The 25,928-nt window shown below is 41.7% G+C and overlaps 1 protein-coding gene across 1 annotated transcript in view; it reads left to right on the top strand.

Annotated features, from left to right (window-relative positions):
• The window catches only part of cfap74 (cilia and flagella associated protein 74), a 153,080-nt gene that overhangs the window by 68,456 nt on the left and 58,696 nt on the right, over positions 1 to 25,928 (top strand). The window contains exons 21-22 of the mRNA XM_060931648.1: positions 17,956 to 18,084; positions 25,549 to 25,636. Coding sequence (XP_060787631.1) covers positions 17,956 to 18,084; positions 25,549 to 25,636 — 217 coding nt within the window. The remainder of the gene's footprint in view (positions 1 to 17,955; positions 18,085 to 25,548; positions 25,637 to 25,928) is intronic.

The raw sequence follows: 25,928 nt of genomic DNA on the forward strand, positions 1-25,928 counted from the left end.
GGACCGTGCTTATAAGTCGAGTCCATGCCAAGAAAAAATAAATTCAATTGAACGCTACCAATTCTACCATGAAGAGTTGTGAAATATCCAACCAGAATTCTGCCAGAAGCTTGTTCATGGTAAACAAAAATATTTGGTCAAGGTGAATCTTGCAAAGAGACATTTTACCCAAATATTAGGTCGTGCTGTATGTATATTTTTGATCCTGTATGTATAATTTTAACCCTGTGTTGATTTCAGAAAACCCAAAGAAAATTCAAACTTGTGCACCAAATTCTAGTGTTTTTTTTAATTAAAGATGTATGCTGTACAATCATTCTGGCACAGAAAAAGAACAGTTCAAAGAAATTACTGAAAGCCCAAATATTGCCATGACATTCATATCCAAGAGGACATTCACGTCACTGTATGTAAACTTCTGACCACAACTGTAAGTATTCAACCGTTACGGCTTGTAGAGGTGGCAGTGTCTGTGTGTGCATTTAGACCATTTCAGACTAAATCTATTTACATTAAATTTGCATTTCCTTGATTTGGCTGATGCCTTTATCCAAAGCAACTTACAATTATGTGTTAATTGAAAGCATTAGGAGCAGTGGCTCGTGACCATAGATTTTGATGGGGAAGAACATTATAGACTCAAGTGAAATTACATCAAAAGGCTATCACACTTCACTTATACTATAGGCTACTATTTTTCACAAATTTTTTTAGAGTAAGCCTGTAATAGGCAGTTGGGAATGGATAGCACACAGCCATTCAGCATAGTCGAGCAGTTTGTTTTGAGTGAAACTTTGTTCAACTGCATTCAATACAGCAGATGTGTTTCCCTTTCCCGGCAAGGCGTACACAGAAGACCTAATCTCATTAACCAGGATTGCCAAGTAACAGCAAGATTTTCAGCCCAACTATTTCTCAAAAACCACACAAAAGACCTAAAACTAGCTGAAAAAAAAAAATTCAGGCTTTGGAAACTGAAGACAAATTTAGACACACTGTATGCCTGTAAACTTTGCAGAAATGTATTAGACTTAGGGCCCGTTTACACGAGGACGCTGTCGGGTAAAAACGACTAAATATTTTATCGGAAGTGCCTTTCGTTTACACGGGGACGGCGTTTCCGAGGCTGAAAAACGGAAAAAATTGAAAACGCCTTCCAGAGTGGATAAGTTAAAAACAGCCCCCGTTGCATATCCGTCTAAACTACCCAATACGCGAAACTCTGCTCGGATCTGCTCACGTCGGGTACGCGTTTACGTCATACATATGTCATATACTGTACATGCCAGCCCGGGAAGTAAGAAAGTAAGTAAAAAAGTAAGAGCATGTCTGATTACATCGATCCAACGGACCTTCAAGCTGCTCTGGCAGCTTTAATAAACGTCCAGGAGTCCTTCGAACATCTATACCGAATCTGCACATATACCGTTAATGTACAGAGGCGGGTATAGCATGCTCTTACTTTTTTACTTACTTTCTTACCATAGCCAGAGTAGTCAAAGTTTTCGCGGCACAGATGTGCAGATCAGACAAGACGGAAGACGTTGCGCATGCGTGCAGACATAGCGGAGGTCTTTCACAGCACCACCTGGCATGCACATCCAATTGAATTCCACACATTTATGCGTCACCGTATAGACGCAGATTTCCTCCTTGAAAACGGTCGTGTAGACGCGGAAAAAAGTGAGAACGAAAACAGACTTTTGCGTTTTTGTTTCAGACCGTCCCCGTGTAAAGTGGGCCTTAATTTTGATCCAGCTGCTGCTCCTCCCCCAAGCGTGAGGCAGTAAGTTTCCTGAACCAGTGGACCTCTTGCTTGCAGTGCTTGTTTCATTTCCTATTTTTAACCACTAGGTGCAATAATAATGCTCAACAAAACATCGTAATTTAAAATGTATAGTTGTGAAGGGGTACATTAACATTTATCAAATCAAAGTCCCTCCCATGCCAGGATCTGGTCTTCCCAGGCTGTCCCCTGTCCCAGTACTAGAGGTCTGCGCGGGACAGAATTTTCAGTCCCGCTCCCGCACTGTGCAGTCCCGCTCCCGCCCGCGCCTGCCATATTTTGTCCCGCTCCCGCCTGCAAATCCCGCATGATGCAGACATTCGCGTTATTTCTCACGAAAGTTCTTGTCATTGGCTTGGGGAATTAAACATGCTGAGCTCTCCACTGACCGATCCTTCACCTAGCGCACGTCGCGAGGGTGCGCGTTGACAGGCATCTGTCACTTTTGCGTTGTTCCCTCTGAACTCCAACAATTGTTGTCCTTTTAAGACAGTACATACATGGCGATTCAGGCCTGATGTACCTGATTTATGGCCGTTGTATGTCAGAACCTTTTGGCACTTATCACAACAAGCAAAGGGCAGCTGATTTCCCTCTGCATCGTACACGAGTGAGAACGACTTCCAAATGTCTGATTTCAGGACTCTTGACTTTTTAACGGTAAATGTACCTCTTTTTAAAGCAGCACTTACTTCTGAAGCACTGTGAGCTTCACTAGAGGAGCTCTGCTCTTCTGCCATGATCGGAGATCTCAAACACGGAAGAGCGGAAAGGAATCGGAAACGTACGCGAGATTAGACCACATCCGCAAATTTCGGCATCTTAAAATGTTTTTATTAAGGCCAAATAAAATATCCAGCACAAATTATATACGATATACATAAATTAATAATTTATAAATTTTATTTTAAACACGTTTTTAGTTAGCGGGACTGCAGCTTATCACCTCTCCCGCCCGCTCCCGCATTGTGCACTGCCCCTCCCGCCCGCGCCCGCAATGAGCTTTCAAAATTTGTCCCGCGCCGCACTGCTTTGCGTCGGGTCCCCCGCGGGAGTGCAGGGCTCTACCCAGTACTAACCAGCTCCTGAGGCACATGGGTGCAGCACCGATCTCTGTTTCTATATCCCTTGGCCTCTCGCCTATTATATAGCTGGAGTTACCAGAGGACTGGCCCCCCACTGTAACTGCGAGAGTTTGACTCCTTACTTGCACCTGTATTGCAGCGTACCTTGCCAGCAGGCACCATTTTTATGATGGTCTTCGGTATGACCCGACCGCGAGTAGAACTCACGAACTCTTGGTTAAGAGGTGGACACGATAACCACGAGGCCAGCTCGCGGTCCATTAACATTTGTGAATGAAGATTATTTGTTGAACAGCTGATATAAATGGTGGGGCTCTCCCCACTGTATATTAGGCTTGTATTTGTTGCGCTAGGGCACATATCCAAAACTTGATCACACATAATATTCACTGTGTGAAGAAAACACACATAGCTAGGAAGCTAGCAATTAAAGCATCTTTAGGCGGACTGACTTTTTTTTTTTAACCAACACATTTGTTAATCTGCCTTATTATTTTCTGTAATGTGATGTGATCTCTGAAGGCAGAAAGCCCAGATGAGTAGATTTAAAAATGTTAACATAAGTTTGGTGAAAAATACTTGGTTTTTCTTAAAGTATAGGTGTTAAAGTCTGCTATAAGCAGGAAAACCCAATTTTGGTCAAAAGACGACATCAGCCGATCCAAAGAATATTGGTGGAAATGCTTGTGACTAATAAACATAACATGCAATTCATGGCAGGAGTAAAATGAAAACCATCACAGAGTGGTGCTTAAAATGAGGGTAAGCCTTTGAAATGCATCGTCACTCATCCATACTTAAAATTATCCAGTTGGATGAGTGTTCAGACAATGCTCATTAGGTTTTGCATCTTTGCTGGTCGGTTGAAATCGTGCTTATCTTCCATACTGGAAACAGGCACAACATGTGCCACGACAGTCGTGCATTTTAAAATCCAGAAACGTGTTACCATGGCCACGGACCAAGCATCTGTATGAAAACTTAAATCCTTACAGAAAATCCCTCTTTCCCTGAAAATGCAACAGATATATTAATTTCTATCCATCAGAATGATGGATGGCATTTTAATTCACTCATCATTGCTATTTAACTATTCAGTAGATGTACGGAAGATGGTAAATTCATGGTTAGTGCAAAAATATTTTTAAAAATATTTTCTTTTACATGTGCAGTATCTGGTGACTCATGTTCAATGTCTAGTGTGTGTGATATTTATAGTGTTACTGTAGGTAGCTGTGTGGGTGAGCACGTTTTGTGCATGCTTGCTTGTGTGTGCGTGTGTGTTTGAGTGGGTGGGTGTTTGTGCATTTACGTGGGTTTCATGTCATACTGCCAGATCTGATAGTATTGTTGAACTTTATTAGAAAAATTAAATGTTTTTGTAACTGTGTGTGTGGATGGGTGGGTGTTTTGTGCCCACCTCAAAAATAATTCCAAGCTCTCAATAAAATGAGTTTGTGAGTGTATGAGTCACATGTAATTCTCGACATGTGAATCACATGATTCAAGCATTCAAATTGGAATCAGCTGAATTAAAACAGTCTGACAGAAAATGTTGACATGGAGCTCAGTGCTGTCTGAAAGCAGCTTAAAATAAGCCCTTCATCCTGTCATCGCTGCCTAGTTTAACAGGCCTTTCTTACTGACGACCCCTCACACACACACACACACACACACACACACACAAACTGCGCACGCGCACATACACCACATATATAACCCATGCGCGCACATGCAAACTTGTGTTTTTGCTCCTTTTATGGTTTTCTGTTCTTCCTTTTTCTTCTCTCTCTACAAGTTGTGCACTGCTTTTGACTTTGATCTAATATAGACATTGTGTGTGTGTGTGTGTGTGTGTGTGTGTGTGTGTGTGTGTGTGTGTGTATATATATATATATAAAGTGTCAACTTGGAGAGGTGGGTTGGGCGCATGCCCACACACACACACACACACACACACACACACACACACACACACACACACACACACCCTCTAAGTTTTCCTCCCAGTGCTGCCTATTTACTATGCGGGTTGACAGCAGCAGCTTTGTAGACTATATTATGTCAGTGTAAAGGTGGAATACAATAATAAAAGGCTAATATGGTTGGATTTTGGTAGTGTGTAATAGAACCAAGGTGTGTATGCGCACACACACACACACACACACACACACACACACACACATACATATATATATATGGTGTGGTCCAGTGGTTGGTACTATCACCTTATAGCAGGAAGGCTCTGGGTTTGAGCCTTTCTGTGTGGAGTTTGCATGTTCTCCCCTGTCTACATGGGTTTCCTCCAAAAACATGCATTTAGGCTAACTGGCTACTCTAAGTTGCCCATTGATCAAGCTTGACGAAGGACGGGCTCCACCAAGTTTTAATGCCCTAGACACACCAATGATGGACTGTTAATGTCATCAGTGGTGCCCCTACGGCCCTTGCTAGCTATGGAATGAAGTTGTTAATATAAAAAAAAAAAATCTTCTGAATATTTTAGGTACAATAAAAATAAATACTTGTCTATGTTTGCTTTACTACACATAATTACAGAATTAGAAAAGAAAAAAATAATGGACAGCTACAGTGAATAGCTGTATAGTCATCACAAGCTCTAGTTAGACTGTTTTATTTCATGCAGCCTTGTATTCAAATGTTGAATGAATTGAATAAGATATTAAAGTACAGTATGCTGAAAATTCCTGTATTCAAGAGCTTGTACAACAAAAATATATATAATTTTTTCCCCTTTAGTACAGACTATAGCTGAAATTAAATGCTGATCTGGTCATTTGCTGTTTTGTCATTTATTGGATGAGTTTTACACGAAGATGCTGACTAGAGAAAACAATAGCTAGCACGGATTTATCTAATTAGGCTTTAAGGTAAAGCACCTGTCAACTCATTTTCATAATTGGCTTCTTACTGTTATCTATAGCTTCTGTGGCAAATATAATGGCAACTATAAAAGAAAAATACATTTCTGTTTTTTTCAGTTAAGTGTTATGATGAATGGGTGGACCCAAATGCAGAACACAAACTCAGGAATAGAGTGAACACAAGAACAAGAGAAGTTATTGCTAGATTTCATAGGGGGAAGATAGTTGAGGATTTTGGCTGGTGAAAGCATGTCAAATGAGGTGTGAGGAGCCTTGAACAGAGATTGAACCTGGGTCATGCTTGTGAGAGCACAGAATTTAACAAGGGGTTGATAGGCACCAGTTTGAGATGGGAGACATGGAAGGTAGGGTGGATTCGCGTGAACCCGGGTAGTTTCAATCTGACCATAGAGGGGTTAATGAGACATTCAATCTCAAATGGTCCTATACAACAAGGGGTGAGTTTCTTGGATTCTGTCTTGAGGGAATGTCTCTATAAGTGAACCAGGCTTTCTGGGCTGGATGATAGTTGGGTGCAAGTGGCAGTGATACACCAGTTGCTGCCAGATAATCTGATCAGGGACATGCGAGCATCCCTCCAGACTTTACAACATTTGCAGACATGAGCTTGGACTGATGATATGGCAAAGTCATCTTCATGAGCGAAAAACAATGGGGGTTGATAGCCTAAGGAACATTCAAAGGGTGACAAACCAGTGGAAACACTGGTACGGGAGTTGTAGGCATATTCAACCCAAGGAAGTTGTGTGCTCCAGGAAGCTGGGTTTTGTGCTAAAATGTGGAGTGCCGTTTCCATGCCCTGGTTGGCTTGCTCCATCTGGCCATTGGTCTGTGGGTGGAAGCCTGAAGACAGGCTCACAGAGGCTCCAGGGGGTTGACAGAAAGATTTCCAGAACTAAGAGATTAATCTCTTGGGCAGTAGAGAGTTTTGGAAGGCCTGTGAAGTGCACAACTTTTGGGGATATGGTCAACAATGAGTATCACTGTGTTACCTTGTGAGGGAGGCAGGCCTGTGAAAAAGTCGAGTGCAATAGGAGTCCAAGGGTGCTCAGGATAAGGATCTAAAGCTGTTTTAATGCTGTGGGTTTAAGGCCACTCTGCCATCACCCAGAGCTTTCCTGGACCTATCCTCGCTTGCACACTCTCAGAAATGTACCCTAGGAAACAAAGAATGAACATGGAACACATTTTTTTGGCCTTCATGAACAGCTTGTTTTCCAGGAGCCTCTGGAGTACCTGTCAAACATAGAGGGTCTGTTCTTGGTGGTTACAGGAAAATGTCAGAATGGCATCAATGTAAAAGATAGAGGTTGAGAAAGTCCATAAAAACATCGGTAACCAGGGACTGGAATATTGCAGGAGTGTTGGACAACCCAGAAGGCATTACGAGGTGTTTGAGGGAGCCGAACGGGGCATTGAAGATGGTTTTCTATTCATCTCCCTCCAGTATCCTGACCAGCTGATAGACAGTCTGCAAGTCTAGTTTTGAATTGTATTTTGAGTAGTGAAAATGGTGGCCCATTGGCAGGGTTCGAATGCTGAATTAATCAATCAAGGTCAGAGGGTGTTTTGTTCTAGATGGTGATGTTGTTTGATCCCAAGTAAAATCAATGCAAGGGTGTGGTGAGCCGTCTTTTATAGCCACAAAAAAGAAGCCAGCAGCAATGGGGGAAGAGAGAGTTGTATTATGCCCACAGCTAGGGAGTCACTAATATACGCATCCGTAGCTTCTCTCTCAGGATGGGACAGGTTGTACAGCCCACTGGTGAGTAAAGATGTTCTGGGGAGGAGGTAGATGGCGCAACTGTAAGGCCAGTGTGGGGGCAGAAACAGGAGGAGAGGCTGATTACAGGCATGAGGAATGACAGGACAAGCTCCAGCTGACTTTTTTTTTTTCAGCAGACCAGTCAATGTGGGGTTGTGATACTGTAGCCACAGGTGAACAAGGACTAAAGGGGTATGAGGACAGGAGACTGCAACTGTTCACAGTCGTTTCTGGAAAGGAGAAGCAGCAGGAGTTCTGTGCAGTGTGCGACATGGGCCAGAAGCCTTCTGTTTAGCACATTGGCATCCAGGGGGGTTTCCAGTGGCTCACAGGAAATACCAGCTTGGAGGGCAAAGTTCTCATCTAAAAAGTCCCCCTCCATTACCAGAATCCACTAATGCTAACAGCAGTCACTGCTGGTTTATGCACAGGGTAGCTGGAAGCTTCATTGTGGGTCAGGGGCTGAAAAGGGTAAGTCGTTTGGCCCACCCAAACCCCCTCTTCAATGGGTGAGTCTTCCCTTTTTAGCTATTTCTTACTGCGAACTCATGCTTCACTTGATCACTCAGTCCATTAAGGAATACTCCCTGAAGTGACTCATCATTCCACCCCAAGCCAGTCCTGAACTCTGCGACACTGAGAGGGCCCTGGTGGAGAATGAGCAGGTGTTTGGCAGCAGCTTTTCCCTGAAATGCGTGATTGAAAATCTTTCTCGTGACTGCAATAAAGCTGGTGAAAGAGGAGCAAATCGTGGTTTGATTGTCTCACACAACTGTAGCCCATACTAATGCATTCCCTCTTAGCAACCCCATAATGTAAGTAATTTTGAACTTACCTGTGGAGTAAATTGATGGCTTCTGTTTGAACACCAAGGAGCAGTGAAACAGAAAGCCCTTGCACCTCCTCAGATCTCCAGAGTACTGCTCTGGCTCAGCTACACAAGGCTCTCTAGGCTATACTGGGTTCCAGGTGCAAGCTGTGTGAGATGGATACACCGTCCACCTTATTACCAATCTGTATGATATGAGCAGATAGGGATCAGATAATAATTACTCAGAGGAGTTGGTTGTGTTGTCCAAGTAGCAACCCCTGACTGGCGACAGCTCGGTGAGTGGGGTTCATGTCTGGTGGGTCCATGATGGTCAGATTGCTCTGTTATGATGTGGACCCAAATACAGAACAGGCTCAGGAGTAGAGTGAACAGAGGAGAATATATTGTTTAGTTTTCAGAAAGGGAAGAGGAGTGAAGATTTTATCTGGTGAAAGTGGAGGTGTGAGGAGGCTTGAGTAGGGATCGATCCTGGGTTGTGGTGGTGAGAGTGCAGCTTCTTCTCAGTATCAGCTCACTGAGCTGACAGGAAGTGAAAGTGAAGGCAGAGCAGGCTTGGAGGCAAGAGAGCGAGTGTGGCTGGAGATGAATGGCAGACAGGGAGATGAGCAGAAATGCAGGCGCCATGCAATGCTTCTGTTAACATGTAGAGACAAGATCCATGAACAAGAGGCAGGAAATGACACGAAAACATGAACTCAGAATACACAATTCCAAGTGGCCAAGTAATGCAATCTGCCACACTGGCTGAAACAACGATCTGGCAAAGAGTGGATGGAAAAACAAGGTATATACCGGATATCAGGTGTGTCAGCTAATCCACAACTAGGAAGCCCAGGAAAATGAGGGGTGTGGCATGCAATTATTCAAACAGATGGCAGCAGGATAATGCATATATTCATGTAGATTCTGGTCAAGAGCTTCAGTTCATTTTTAAATCTTTAACTGTGGTATGGCTGCTGGTACCAGGTGGGAAAATCTTGGGTTTAATACTTTCTTTCAGAAACTACAGTTCTCCCGGGATATCCAGTCACAGCAGTCTCTAGAGTTTACACAGAATGGTGAGCTCACATGAGTTCAGGTGAAAATTAATTATTGCTACAATGGGCACAGGTTCACGGAAACTGGATTGTTGAGTGCAGTGTTGGTGCCTGTGCCGATTCTAGCTTTAGATTACTGTTGTTGACTGACAGGAGTTGAAACTGATGTGGTCTTCTACTGTTGTAGCCTATCCAGTTCAAGGTTCGACATGTGCACAGTGAAGAGGCTATTCTGAGATGCTTTTTTTTTTTTTTTAAATTAAAAACATAGTTGCAAAGAGTGATTATTTGATTTACTGTCAGCTCAAGCTAGTATATACTATCCAACATTCATGCCTTATAGGTAATTCTGTTTAAACACCTCTTAGTCATTCCTACAAGCTTTTCTAGTATCAACAACTTCTTTCACGAGTATGTCACAAGTTGTTGATGTTGCTAGGGAGACACCACTGTCAGTCATTGTATGATCCAATACCCCCACACAGTCTTGATCAAGCAGGAAAGAGGGAGTTTTGTCATGAAAACTACCATGTTCTTTGTAGGTTGAATTGCACCATGCTTGAAAATTAGTGTCTTGCAAAAGTATTCATCTGCCTTGGTGTTTTTGTCCTGTTTTGTCACATTACAAGCTGGAATTAAAATTGATTTTTTGGGGGTTAGCACCATTTGATTTACACAATATGCCTACAACTTTAAAGATGAAAATTGTTTTATTGTGACACAAACAGCTGAAAAAACAGAAATCTGGAGTGTGCATAGATATTCACCCCCTCAAAGTCAATACTTTGTAGAGCCACCTTTTGTTGTAATTACAGTTGCAAGTCTCTTGGGGTAGGTCTTTATTAGCTTAGCACATCTAGCCACTGGGATTTTTACCCATTCCTCAAGGCAAAACTGCTCCAACTCCTTCAAGTTAGATGGGTTGCATTGGTGTACAGCAGTCTTCAAGTTATGCCACAGATTCTCAATTGGATTGAGGTCTGGGCTTTGACTAGGCCATTCAAAGATGTTTAAATGTTTCCCTTTAAACCACTCCAGTGTAGCTTTAGCAGTATGTTTAGGGTCACTGTCCTGCTGGAACGTGAGCCTTCATCCCAGCCTCAAACCTCTGGCCGACTCAAACAGGTTTTCCTCCAGAATTGTCCTGTATTTAGTGCCATCCATCTTTCCCTCAGTCCTGACCAGCTTTCCTGTCCCTGCAATGAAAAACATCCCCACAGCATGATGCTGCCACCACCATGCTTCACTGTAGGAATGGTGTTCTCAGGGTGATGGGAAGTGCTGGGTTTGTGCCACACATGGCGTTTCCCATGATGGCCAAAAAGTTCAATTTTAGTCTCATTTGACCAGAGAATCGTCTGCCACATGCTGTTGGGCAAACTCCAAATGTGGTTTGGTTTTTTTTTTCTTTAAGCAATGGATTTTTTTCTGGCCACATTTCCAGAAAGCCCCACTCTGTGGAGTGTATGGCTTAAAGTGGTCCTATGGACAGATACTCCCATCTCCTCTGTGGATCTTTGCAGCTCCTTCAGTGTTATCTTTGGTGTCTTTGTTGCATCTCTGATTAATGCCCTCCTTGCCCGGTCTGTGAGTTTTGGTGGGCGGCCTTCTCTTGTCAGGTTTGTAGTGGTGCCATATTCTTTCCATTTTGCTATAATAGATTTAATGGTGCTCCCTGGGATATTCAAAGTTTGGGATATTTTTTATAACCCAACCCTGATCTGTTCTCCACAACTTTGTCTCTGACCTGTTTGGAGGCTCCTTGGTTTTCATGTTGCTTGCTTAGTAGTGTTGCAGAGTCAGGGTCCTTCCAGAACAGATTGATTTGATTTATACAGACATCATGTGACATTTTGATTGCACACAGGTGGATCTTTGTCAACTATTTCTGTGACTTATGAAGTAAATTGGTTGGGCCAGCTCTTGTTTAAGGGTTTCTTAGGAGGGGGTGAAATACCTATGCACGCTCCAGAGTTCTGTTTTTTTATCTTAATTATTGTTTGTGTCACAATAAAACAACAAATTTTCACCTTTAAAGTGGTAGGTATGTTGTGTAAATCAAATGGTCCTAACCCCCAAAAATGCATTTTAATTCCAGCTTGTAATGCGACAAAACAGAACAAACACCAAGGGGATACTTTTGCAAGTAACTGTAGATGTGGCATGCTGGGACACAGCCTTTGTTATATGTAGGTGACATAAAAAAGCACTAATGTGAAATCATAGAAAGAAATTGCATTTGGCAGTACGTACTGTACTTAAGCCAACTCACTTCCTCCAGTGACTGAAGTCTCTCAGAAGTATCTCTGTGACTAGGACGTAGCGTACCATTAAAGTTTTCCGTTTATAGCCATGGACTGCCGCTGCCCTTGCCTGTGCCACAAGCACGTCTGTTGGGTTTTTTGTACTATGTAGGTCACTTTACTGAAGGCTTGAAAATTAAGTGCTGACAGCATAGTGCAATGTCAGGGAATTTCTGTCTCCTCATTAAAATATCCCATCTCTTCTTCCCTTGAGGAACTGCTGAGGTTTGAAGGACGCTGCACAAGTACTTACTTACATATTCATAATACACACATAACACATCTGCCATTTGAATATTTAATGGTGCTTATTTACATATACAACAAGAAGAAACTGAACCACTTGCCCTTTCTGTTTACGAAGTTACCAGGCTGTATTTGTTGGTGGTGACAGTCCTTATTTAGACCTCCTCTGCTGGAGTAAAATCACAATAATTTACATAAGCTTAGAAATAAGCAAACATCCATTGACAGTGAGTCATACAGAGAGAGATAAACTCTTGGCATGGTGCCGTCGCAGTAGTAGGTATGCGTAGTCAAAATTCTGTGGAGAATATTTCCTTGATAGGACCCCATTTATCTCCCTAAACCTGGAAGTTCTTTGGCACAAAATGGATTTCTCCTTACATTTCGGTCACCTCAAAAATGCCAAGAAAAGAAAACACTGTACATTGCGTGTGAGGATGCAGGCACTTACGGATGTAGTAGTGCATCTCAAAAAATTAGAATATTGTGAAAAAGTTCAATATTTTCCATCAGTTATTTAAGAAAGTGAAAATGTTATATATTATAGACTCATTACACATAAAGTAAAATGTTTCAAGCATTTTTCTATTTTAATTTTAATCAGTATGGCATACAGTACAAAAACATAAAAAAACCCATCTCAAAATATTAGAATATTTCATTTTGAGTTTGAGTAAAACAGTATGAACACAGTGTATCTCTCGGTCTAGTTCAGTACACACAACCACAATCATTGGGAAGACTGCTGACTTGACTGTTGTCCAGAAGATGATCACTGATGGCCTCCACAAGGAGGGTAAGCCACAAAAGGTCATTGCTGAAAAGGGTGGCTGGAAAAGGTGCACAAGCAACAGGGATGGCCGCAGTCTTGAGAGGATTGTCAAGAAAAGTTGATTCAAGAACTTGGGAGAGCTTCACAAGGAGCAGACTGAGGCTGGTGTCAGTCTATCAAGACCCATCACGAAGAGACATCTTCAAGAAAGGGGATACAACTTTTGCATTCCTAATATCAAGCTACTCCTGAGCCAGAGACAATGTCAGAAGTGTCTTATCTGGGCTAAGGAGAGAAAGAAATGGACTGTTGCTCAGTGGTCCAAAGTCCTCTTTTCAGATGAAAGTACATTTTGCATTTAATTTGGAAATCACAGTTCTAGAGTCTGGAGGAAGAGTGGAGAGGCACAGAATCCAAGGTGTTTGAAGCCCAGTGTGAAGTTTCCATAGTCTGTGATGGTTTGGGGTGCCATGTCATCTGCTGGTGTTGGTCCACTGTATTTTATCAAGTCCAAAGTCAACACAGCCATCTACCAGGAGATTTTAGAGCACTTCATGCCTCCATCTGCTGACAAGCTTTTTGGAGATGCTGATTTCCTTTTCCAGCAGGACTTAGCACCTACCCACAGTGCCAAAACTACTACCAAATGGTTTGCTGACCATGATATTACTGTGTTTGATTGGCCAGCCAACTTGCCTGACCTGAACCCCATAGAGAATCTATGGGGTATTGTCAAGAGGAAGATGAGAAACACCCGACCCAAAAATACAGATACGCTGAAGGCCGCTATCAAAGCAACCTGGGCTTCAATAACACCTCAGCAGTGCCACAGACTGATCACCTCCATGCCACACCACATTGATACAGTAATTGATGGTAAAGGAGCCCCAACCAAGTATTGAGTGTATAAATGAATATACTTTTCAGAAGTTGGACATTTCTGTATTGTAAATCCTTTTTTTGATTGATCTTAGGGAATATTCTAATAATTTGAGATACTGGATTTCTGATTTTCATGAGCTATAAGCCATCTCATCTCATTATCTCTAGCCACTTTATCCTTCTACAGGGTCGCAGGCAAGCTGGAGCCTATCCCAGCTGACTACGGGCGAAAGGCGGGGTACACCCTGGACAAGTCGCCAGGTCATCACAGGGCTGACACATAGACACAGACAACCATTCACATTCCCATTCACACCTACGGTCAATTTAGAGTCACCAGTTAACCTAACCTGCATGTCTTTGGACTGTGGGGGAAACCGGAGCACCCAGAGGAAACCCACGCGGACACGGGGAGAACATGCAAACTCCACACAGAAAGGCCCTTGTCGGCCACGGGGCTCGAACCCGGACCTTCTTGCTGTGAGGTGACAGCGCTAACCACTACACTACCATGCCACCCGAGCTATAAGCCATAATCATCAAAATTAAAACAAAAAAGGCTTTAAATATTTCACTTTACATGTAATGAATATAGAACGAAAGTTTACCTTTTTGAATTAAATTATGAAAAAAAGGAACTTTATCAGGCGGCACGGTGGTGTAGTGGTTAGCGCTGTCGCCTCACAGCAAGAAGGTCCTGGGTTCGAGCCCCGGGGCCGGCGAGGGCCTTTCTGTGTGGAGTTTGCATGTTCTCCCCGTGTCTGCGTGGGTTTCCTCCGGGTGCTCCGGTTTCCCCCACAGTCCAAAGACATGCAGGTTAGGCTAACTGGTGACTCTAAATTGACCGTAGGTGTGAGTGTGAATGGTTGTCTGTGTCTATGTGTCAGCCCTGTGATGACCTGGCGACTTGTCCAGGGTGTACCCCGCCTTTCGCCCGTAGTCAGCTGGGATAGGCTCCAGCTTGCCTGCGACCCTGTAGAAGGATAAAGCGGCTAGAGATGATGAGATGAGATGAGGAACTTTATCATGGTATTCTAATTTTTTTGAGATGCACTAGTATGTGCGGCGGAAGACCGCTTTAGAAGAACAAACCAAGCCAACTCGAGAGACAGGAAATGTAGTCAGAAGCTAACGAGGGTCAGGAGATTGGCAAGACAGAGAGCGAGAAAACGAGGAAGTACTGGCAAGGGTCAGAAAGAAACAAGCCTTGGTATGAACTGGTGAATCAGGACGATACATCACAATGGGTGAGAGTGTGACTGGGGTTTATATGGGGAGAGAGGTGATTGTGGAAATGTGAGTCAGCTGTGAATCAGAAGGTGGGAGATAGAGGGCGCTGTGCGTGCTGGGAGTTGTAGTCCGAGCTGTCCATGTTTGTAGTTTGCTCATTTCCAGCGGGTTTACTGACAGAAGCTGCACCCCCACCCCCAGGAGCTACCTCCGGGAGCTATACTCTTTCGGGGACGTCCTCTACCTCTGGGTGCTGGGCATGGAAGTCCTGTTTCAGGAGATGGTCAAGGATGTCTTTGGACTTGACCCAACTTTGTTCTTCTGGTCTGTACTCTTCCCAATCCACCAGGTACTTGTTCTGGCCTCCTCTTCGTCTGGAGTCGAGGATCTTTTTGACCTGGTAGATGGGTTCCCCTTCTAGATTCAAAGAAGTGTGTTCTTGGGGAGGTGTATTGTCGGAAATAGGTCCTGGGATGGCAGGTTTGAGATTCAGGACGTGGAATGTGGGAGAGACTCGGCTGTGCGGTGGAAGTTCCAGACGGTACAAGACTTCATTGATGCATCACAGAACTTTGAATGGTTCGGTGTAGCATGGTTGAAGCTTTCTACAGGTGTTTGTCTCTCATAGATTCTTTGTGGCCACCCATACTCTATCGCCGGGAAAGAAGGTGTGAGTCTCTCCTCTGTGTCTATCAGTATGTCTTGTACTTGGCACAGACGACTTTTAGTGCCCTGTGAACTGGTGAGAAGGCTTTCCCCAAATTCGATCCCTTCAGGTTCATGGTCAAACACCTTCTTGAAGAGGGAGAGAAACTGCTCATGTGACCCCGTTGGTTTTCCAGCCCTGTTCCAGACAGCTGTAGCCCAGCGGCGTGCTTTGCCGATGAAGAGAGACAGAAACTTAGCAATTTTGTGCTCATCAGGTAAATCAGGCATGGTGGCAAAATACAACGAGCATTGCAACAAGAAGCCCTTACATGCGGTGGTGTCACCAGCGAACTTCTCTGGCGTGGGGAGTTGCAATGCCGGAGGAGGAGGTTCAGGGTGCACTAAGAGGGCCTGCGACATAAGTTGTAAGCTGCGTCATTCTGGTGTTCAAATCAGCAAGCATCTGTTGATGTTCTCCTAGCAGGTGCCCTTGTGCATTGAGAGCCGTCTGTTTAGAATCCCCCGCTACATCCATGCTGGCGAAGTATCCTGTGAGGACGCAGGCACTTATGGATGTATGTGCGGCAGAAGACAGCTTTAGAAGAGCAAACCAAGCCAAATCGAGAGACAGGAAACATAGTCAGAAGCTAGCGAGGGTCGGGCGATCGGCAAACAGAGTTACGAGGGCAAGTCAGAGAGCAAGAAAATGAGGACGTACTGGCAAGGGGCAGAAAGGCAGTCAGAAAGAAACAAGGCTTGGTATGAACTGGTGAATCAGGACGATACTTCGTAATGGGTGAGAGTGTGACTGGTGATTGTGGAAATGTGAGTCAGCTGTGAATCAGAAGGCGGGAGATAGAGGGCACTGTGTGTGCTGGGAGTTGTAGTCCGAGCTGTCCATGTTTGTAGTTTGCTCGTTTCCAGCGGGTTTACTGACAGTGTGAGGCTATTAATATCTATTCAGGTTGATCATATGTGCCTTTGTTTGGTGTATTTGTATTACTCATGGTCAGTTTGCTGGTAAAGAGTGTATGTTTCTTTTCTGTACAAGTCAAGTGTAGGTACTTTTATGTGCTCCAGCTTCCACACAGAAATGAAGACCATGGCTGCTGGACTTTGTACAAATAAATACGGTACTGAATGGTGTTCAGTGAAAGCAGGTTGTCTGATGTACTCACAGAGAAAACGGACCATGGAGGACTTGGGCTACGTTCACACTGCAGGCTGAAGTGACTCAAATCCGATCTTTTCGCCCATATGTGACCTGTATCCGATCTTTTATTGACAATATGAACGACACAGATCCGATTTTTTCAAATCCGACCCAGGCCGTTTGGATATGTGGTCCTAATTCCGATTCCTATCCACTCTTTCCATATGCGACTTCAGTCTGAACCGCCAGGTCGCATTCATCCAACTTACACGTCATCAACAAGCCACAAACGTCACTATTCTGCGCTGAAGTAGGCGGCGGGCCTCTCAAAAAAAGTTACAACAACATGGCGCATAATCACGGGCGCAGATAGAGGGCCCAGATTTAAATTCACCTCGCTCGGTCCCCCCCACTTATAGGGAGGAAAAAACATCTATGCTGTTTTTCTTTGCATAAGGCAAACCTCACGGAAAAATCAAAAGACTAATTACCATTCGGTTTATTGAGGTGCACAGCAGTACAGACGTAGTTGCAACAATTCACATAAAACAAAACAAAGACTGATATTCGGTTGGTTGAGCTGCGCAGACTGCACAGGTTGCGAGCTCGAGCTTGGTTGCTATGGTAACCCACAACAAGTTTGACAGGCATATCGGGGTTGGGGTTGGTTTGCTGGCAGCTTTGTCCCCCCCAGTTTTTTGTCCCCCCCAGTTCAAAAACCGTATCTGCGCCCCTGCGCATGACATCAATGCGAGGGACGCTTCGGGCTGTGAAGGTTCTGAATCTTCTCAATGGAAGGACGCAGAGGTTAGGGAGCTGATTTCCATTTGGGGGGATACAGCTATTCAAGCTAGATTGGATGGGTCATACCGCAACCGGGCGGTTTTACTTCCGTAAACACTGGCCATGCTCACTGCGTGTGACGTCGTTGTATCCTGCAATGCGCATGCGGAACACTTTTAGGTCGCTTTTCGTTCATACTGAGGATCACATACAAGTCGCATATATTTGTTAATGTGAACGACCTCACAAAAAAATCGGATTTCACAAAAAAATCGGAATTGAGCATTAAGCCTTGCAGTGTGAACGTAGCGTTATTGTGCAGCTTAGAATAACTTTCGTTATCATAGTACCGTCATGCCTGGGCTTTGTTTTTAAAGAACAACAAGTTTTTTCACCCCGTTTCTGATATGTGGACAGTTGGTAAAGGATGTGGCAAGACAAGTTTAAACAGAGTCACTGAAAATATTAATATGGGGCAATTTTCATGTACATACTTTTTATATGTATGTTTGTTTCATGTGTTTCAGAGCCAGCACAGCACTCAGATTGACATTTGAAGTGTGCAAGAAGCTGAAGAACCACATGGACATCCTGCCTAAAACTGGCTATATTCAGGCAAAGTCCAGCTTTCGTGCTCAGCTCAGATTCCTGCCCAGGTAACCACAAAGCTAAGCTTCTTTGAAATTGAAAACAAAGAAAAATTATCCTCACCTAGATCTTCATCTAAATTGTGAAATAGGTATATTATCAGTTTGAGGGGTTTGATTTGTAATGAACTGCCCATTGTCTTAGCCTCTGAGTGGCAATAAGTTCTTGAAGTTGGGTCAGAAGGGCTACAGGGAGCTGAAACATTGAAACGTTAAATAAAAAACATGTCTGTTGGGCCATCCCAAGCTGCTAGAACAACTTCAGTTCACCTTGGTCCAGAGGGATGAACACTATTTTTTCCCCTCAGCCAGTGTTTTGATGATGGTAGTGGAGAGCACTGTCTAACACATCCGTTCAGAAATCTCCCACTGATATGCAGTTGGGTTGAGATTTGGTGAGTGTGAAGACAATAGGATCATTCCATCATTTTTATACTCCTAAAACTATTCGGTGAGTCCTTATGCCCTGTGGATGGAGAAGTTGTCAGCCTGGGAGCTGATTGACTACTCTACTACTAGGCTATCAGCTCATATACCGTCAGTAGAGAAAAACAAAATGGCAGAGCGTGTTGCTGAACCAACCGAGGACGAAATAAAAACTCTACTCGAAAACAAAACCCCAAAAAGTACAAAAAAAACCAACAAAATATGGAATAAAAGTATTTGATGGTAAGAACGTATCTTTTTTAAAAAAAATTCTAGAATTATTATTATTATTATTATAGCACTTTTCACAAATTGCTACGGTCATTTTGCTGGTTTGTTTACATTCTAAGCAGAAATTTTGTCACACGTTTTGTATAAAGGTTTTATTTATTGAATTTGCAAAAAATAAAAATGCTCTGTTTCTCAAAATCCAGTGAATGTGGATAGAATAAAACAGTTATTCCACTCAATCTCATCGTACATGGCTTATAGCCGCTATCAGCTCGTGTACGACTCGATTGCGTAGGCAGCAATTAATGATAGAGGCAAAAATATTCATAACTAATTCAGGTACGTTACTATAAAGAGAAAATGTAAGGAGGCACCAACGTGCAGTAGGTTACACGTCCTCAGTGTTACACTTGCAAATAGAAAACTTTTATAAATTCTATTATAAAAGCAAGGCATTTTAAAAGAACAGCATTCCTGCTGCCTGTCCTCTCTTTCTGTCCTCCTTATCTATCCATCCTTGCTGTTCTTCACTCACTCCTCTTCCCCCATGCTCAAAACCCAGTTGTAAGATTTGATTTGTCTTACTTGATTGCTTATATAACTCGTTGCAGTTTTGTCATTTTCACTGTGACCAGTACAAGTACTTTCTTCTTACCACATGTAAGATTGTGATCAATTATTTTAAAAAAAAAAAACAAAAAACTGTTTTCTAGGGGTTTTTTTTTTGTATGAACATGTAGTTGATGAATAATCTCTGCTTGTGTCCACAATCTCAGCGAGGTTGTTCTATTCATGTGACTCACCATTATCCAGCATCCTGCAGAAGGTGCAGTTAGAACCGATTTCATGCTGTGCTTTGTCTGTCTGCTGTAAATATAGAAAAACCCATTTATTCTATCCACGTTCACTGGATATAAGCAATCGTGCGCTCTGATTGGCTACTCTACTACTAGGATATCAGCTCATATACTGTGAGTAGAGAAAACCAAAATGGCCGAGCGTGTTGCTGAACCAACCGGGGACAAAATAAAAACTCCACTCGAAAACAAAACCCCAGAAATGATCAAGTATTTAAAAGAAACAGAAATAGCAAAAACAATATGGGTCTGTCTCAGAAACTGGGTACTGTGGGGCTACCCCACTAAATATACTCACAGTCAATAAACTATACGGTTTTGAATGGTGATGTTGGTTTTAATTTGGAATAAAATGATGAAAGAAATAATCCAGATAAAACTAAATCTTTGATGTGAATACTCTATTCAGAATTTGGCAAAAAATTCTGCAAATTTGTGGAAAAATGGCGGCTTGATCTGGGACATGATAAATGGCTGACTACATCGCATTCCTTTAAAAAGGTTGTAGTCCACTGAAAAGTCTACAGTTATCACTAATTGTATTTTAAGTTGTAACTTTATACACCTAAGGATCGGTGCGCTCACAGAATAATCATAACTGTAATAAAACATCATGCAAAATATTTGATCACTGTCGTAACTCCATTTTCCGCAGACCCAAAACCAATACGATCGTGTGTTTTGATCTAAACGGAAAGCCTCAGGGTCAAGGTCACTACCTCACCAAAAGTAGTAACTTAAAATCACTACGCCATATAAAAATTTAATTATAAATCTGTGATTTTGTTTTTTAAAACGAAAGCTGAAAGTTAGTTACAGAATATGTTTCTTACAGAATATGTTACGATGGTAGCTGGTCTTGTATGAATTTCTGAGCTATAAAATGAGTTGTGGTCTATTTTTTACCGTAGCGTGTTATTTGTGTGCGGGGAAGGACACACATTAACAATTTGCATGTGTAGAATGGAATTTTCCACTACAACAGTTAGAAGTTGATCGTGCTTCCATTTGCGGTCTTTCTGTTACGCGGGTGATCTGTTCGGACGTTATCACTGAAAAGGTGAGTTTTGACAGTTTTATTTTGTTTTAGTCTTGCAGTATAAGGCAATAGAATGTTTCTTTTTCATCTTACTTTCATATTTCGTAGTGTTTGCATATTTTTGGCCAATATTTTGCAACCATGGTCAATTTAGATTGAACTTTTGATAGACTCTACGGCCAGTCATTTTGCCCCGCCCCCGCCTCACGCTCCGTGCGCGGTGCGGTAGTGATGTCCCGTTGTTCGCGCACCGCAGCAGAGACCTGCGCGACCTTCAGCCGGTACAGTCGCTGTTCTTTTACCACCGCTGTTATTCTCATCTTTCCGGCGTGTTCTTGATTTTTCCATTGTGTCCTATTTCGCCATATCAAATACCCAAAATATATCATATTATTCATATTTAAGTGAATAATCAATTCAGTCATCATAACTTGGCATTTTTAACCCAAGCAATCAAAAAGAGGAAATGTATTCAATATTTTTACTCCTCTGTGAAGGAGGGGCTTTAATTCTTCATGATGTAGTTATTTTATATGTAAATCAATTTTACAAAAGCATTTGAATTGTAATAAAAAAAAAAAATTTCACAGTGGAGGCCAGATAAAGCAAGATACTATCTTTATTCTTATTAAACATGACAAAAGAAACATTGAGTGTTGGGTAAATGCAAAAAAAAAATAGTAAAATTAGAAAATTTATTTTTTGACCATAAGGTCCCAAATGAGAGACCAGTTTCTGAGACGGACCCAGATAGGTTTTTCCCCCAGTATCTCATGTTCTACACTCCAGCCCAGTTGGTTGCGATAAGGCACCTTTAAGTTGGTTTGCCAACTTCCAAAAAAAACCCTAAAGAAGAAGAAAACCCCAAAAAATACAAAAAAGCAACAAAATATGGAATAATAGTATCTGATGATAAGAACTTTTTTTTGAAGAATTATCATAGCATTTTTCACAAATTGCTAGTGTCATTTCGCCGATTTGTTTTCATTCTAAGCGGAAATGATTTTGTCGGACGTTTTGTATAAAGTTTTTATTTATCGAATTTACAAAAAATAAAAATGCTCTGTTTCTCAAAATCCAGTGAATGTGGGTAGAATAAAGCAGTTATTCCACTCGATCTCGTTGTACATAGCTTATAGGCAACTCAGTGCTACAAGCCTCGTCGGCTATCAGCTCATGTACGACTGGATTTCGTGGAATAACTGTTAAATAGACATGAAAAATATGATGTATTTGGTGGGATGAATGGATAGTAAAATGCATTATAAAGGGTTCGAATACAGTCACAAAAGTTTACAAGACTCTGTATGAAAATGTATTCGGGTTAAGGTTGGGGTTCCTGACAGTCAGTGTTCCTACCTTATGACTTTGTTTCTATGAAATCGGACCAGATCAGCCTCACTTGTTTAAATTTGTAGGTTGTTTTCATGAGATTGTAGAGCCATATTTCCATTCTATTAGCTGGACTCCATGATATAAAGCAAACCACATCAGGTTAGCATGAGCATTCAAAATGATAAGTAAAAGAGCCTGGAGAAACGAGTCATTTCTACTGTAGTGGTTAAAAAAAAAAAATTATTTGTTCCCCCAAGCACAAAACTCTCCATAATCTCTTGGTAAAGTTTGTTTTCAGTTTTTCAGTGATCCTCCAACTGCTCTCTCAACTCCTCAAACTCGGGTGTGTGCAGCTCCTTCAAGATGACACTTTGAAAACTGGGCAGTATACTGTAGCTGCAGGCAACCGATATGTTTCATAGTTAAATCGGATTAAATAATGGCTTCGCATATGGTATAGAAGAAGCGTACTTGTTCTGATGCGTAGAATGCTTCTACTGTTGTTGAGAAGGCTAGTAGAAAACCAACTGTAATATTAATAAATCTTAAAGGACTGCTCTGTGAATATTTCAGACTCGTGAGATCTCTTGTGGATGGACTCTAATTTAAAGATGAAAATAAGTACTATACAACAAATTATTAATAAAGTATCATGAAGGTATAATTTTCATTTCATTTGAGATGTGTTTCACAGATATTTCCTGAATACTATCAAATATATGGCCATACATAGGACGACAGGATGAAAGAAATCTGTCTTCAGGAGAATTTGTCTTTAAGATAGTTTCATGGACCGGGATTAGGTAGTAGGGTTTTGTTTTTTGTTTTTTTAAATAATGCAAAAGGAATCGTATTGATCATTTGGATGGTAGCGTGGGGTGCTTTCATATCACAAGCCAGAACCATGCTACAAGCCTGTTTTTTTTTCCGACAGATGGGCCATGTGACGCCCCGCAAGGCTTTTCCGCAGCATCATGCCAAGCTAATTCAGGAGTGACGCTCCCACTGAGACTCCATTAACCGAGAACAAGCGATTCCTTAAATAAATCGGCGCTAGTGTGGGATTGATAACACCAGTGTAGCACTCTCAGATGGTAGCATGGATGGGGTAAATGGCACATAAAGCCTAGGCTGGGGATGCCGAAATGTAGTTGTCACATTAACTCATGCTTGCACTTTAGCATTACCAAAAACACACCATCATTTATTATCCTTTAATCGGATTTGCCTTGTTTTTGTTTTGCCTTAAGTAGGATGCATGAGGTACAGAAGGTTTAATATCCACTTCATTACCCAGCTGTAGAGTTCAGGGATTTTTTTTTTTTTTTTAAGAAATTTCAATTTATGAATATTTTAACTTCATATAGCTCCCCTACTGGAGGAGATTGTGTTTGGGGGGGTTGTTTGTTTGTTTTTAACTTATTGTTTATTGATCATAGACATTCAGAAACACGAAATTGGAGTTATTAAAATGACAAGATTTTTTTTTTTTTAAATCCACAACATATACTCACACATACAGACAGTAGCGAAACAAAACATGACGAAACAAAATGGGAAAACGAAGAAGAAAAAAGGGGGGATCATGATTTGCTCTCTGGCCTCAAAACATTATTCACAAGACCGGGCTCCATGTCTTCGAGAGTTTCTCCCTCTGGAGCCTCAACTTGTGAGTTATGTGATCCATTCTGTAAAGTTCCCATACCCACGCCTTCCACAACTGAAATGTTGGGACAATGGGCAGAGGAGAATGTTTTGAATACAATCAGATCTATTTGAGAGAAGATTCACTGATACAAAAGGCAGAGCCTTAGTTTCTGCTTAATGCTTCGGCTTAACGTGCAGGATTACATCATGCTTTATCGCTCGGGTGTGTTTGGATCATACTGTACTGTTAAATGCTGGAGCTCATGCGAGAAAAAAAGCTGCGTTTTATTCGCCTTGTGTGAATTTGGACTTTGCAGCACTTGTAGCCCTGCTCATTATATTAGGAGGTTTTGTATAATTAAAGGGGCATTCACAACATTTAAGATCAGTGATTTGACAACCTGCAAAAAAAAAAAAATTTCCAAAGGAAAAACTGGCCAATAATTTCATGCAACTCTGGCTACAGAGAGAGAGAGAGAGAGAGCAATTTCTTGTTTATATGAAGCATTTACTCCTTGAAAGTAGAAGAATAGTACTGCATACAGTAATACAATGTGTTTACACAATTTCTATACAAAGAATAGAGACTTGCATCTATTTTAACTGAATTTTATAATTTTGCTCATATGTTAAATTTGGCTACTTTTCATTAAAAAAAAAACCCTTATTGAGCGCTTGAACCTGTTTTGGTGTTTGACCTTTAGTAGCTTGTATACTCTACATGGTGTTTAATTTAGGCATATTATGAGTGAGCAGAGCTTATTGTATTACATAATCTGACATTTGACTGCATGTCCCTCTCTAAATCCCACTCCACTGTGCCTTACACCCACAATCACCATGGTTACCATGCTTTCATGGTAGAGCCCTCAGACTACATGGAACTACTAATGTAACTCTTGTTTCGCTCTATTTATTTCTCTCTCCCTCGCTCTCCATATATTCCCGTCTCTTACAGTCTCCTTCTTTCTTGCTCCCTTGTTCCCTCCCTCCCTCCCTGTCAGCTTTAATCTCTGCTCCAGGTCATCACGTCCATGTTAGAATATTAGTAAATATTCCAGCATGCCTGACGTTCAGCAGGAACGAAAGCAGGAATTCTCTGACAAACAGAAGTATTGTCGTGAATTTTACTGAATGTGTTACAGCTTAAAAAAAAAAGCCAAGACGTACAGACATCACGTTTAAACCAATCAAACCTTATTTATGTCGCACCTTACAAACAAATCAAATTGCAATTCAGACTGCTTTTACGAGCAATTGGCAGAATGTAAGATGTTAAAATAAATGTAGAAACTGATATACACAACCAATTTAATGCGACAATAATTTAAAGATTAAAATAAAATACAAGCAATAAAAATCTGAAAATTACACAAATTGGTTACGGCAAAACGAAAAAATTTTAATAAAATAAACAGGAATTTAAAAATTTTAAAATGATCAACAATAAAAGTTAAAAATAGGGATATTAAAAAAAAAAGCATAAATACTGTAGCATAAATGATTGTAAAAATTTTAATACTGAACATGTGGGTTTCTAGTTTACATTTAAAAATATCAATATATCCACTTCCTTTCATATCCACTGGAAGGCTGTTCCAGTAGCTTGGAGCATAGTGGCTGAAAGCAGCGTCACCACATGTTTTTGTTCTGCTTTGTGGAACAGCTAAAAGAGAAGAACCGGAGGATCTGAGGGACCTTTCTGGTTCATAAAGCAAAAGCGTTTCTAAGGGGTAGCCTATTGCAAGACCATGGAGTGCCTTATAAACTAATGAAAGAATTTTTAAAATCAGTACGAAACCTAACAGATAATGTTATAGGCATCAAGTTTAAGCAACAGCACTGGTGACAAAGCAAGTCTACCTTTAATTCTGGTCGTTTCAGCAGTCCATTTACATAATGTTTATTTGTGTCCTGTCCTTCATGTCTTTTTGATAGATGTAGCCTGCCAGAGGACGCCAAGTCCTTCTTTGACCAGGACACAGGAGTCCTGGAGGTACCTCTGAATATACAGGTGGCTAATCAGGTAGGTGCAAATAAGTCAAAAATAGCTCATGGCTGCCTTCTCTCTCTCTCTCTCTCTCTCTCTCTCTCTCTCTCTAGATGTTGGCCTCCCCTCAGTGAACTAGCATTTACCCCACTGTATTACTTTGATAAGAGGCCATATTTATTTGTTATGCATTGTCTTTTATAACACTAAGTATTTTATAACTACATATCGAGTAATATAGCATCATCAGTAAAAATGCAGGGCTAACTTCCATAATCCCCCGTCCTGGATTCTGGTTAACTTTCCCTTTCCAAAAAAAGCCCCCCTC

The sequence above is a fragment of the Neoarius graeffei genome, chromosome 10 (assembly GCF_027579695.1).
Source record: "Neoarius graeffei isolate fNeoGra1 chromosome 10, fNeoGra1.pri, whole genome shotgun sequence".
Lineage (NCBI taxonomy): Eukaryota > Metazoa > Chordata > Actinopteri > Siluriformes > Ariidae > Neoarius > Neoarius graeffei.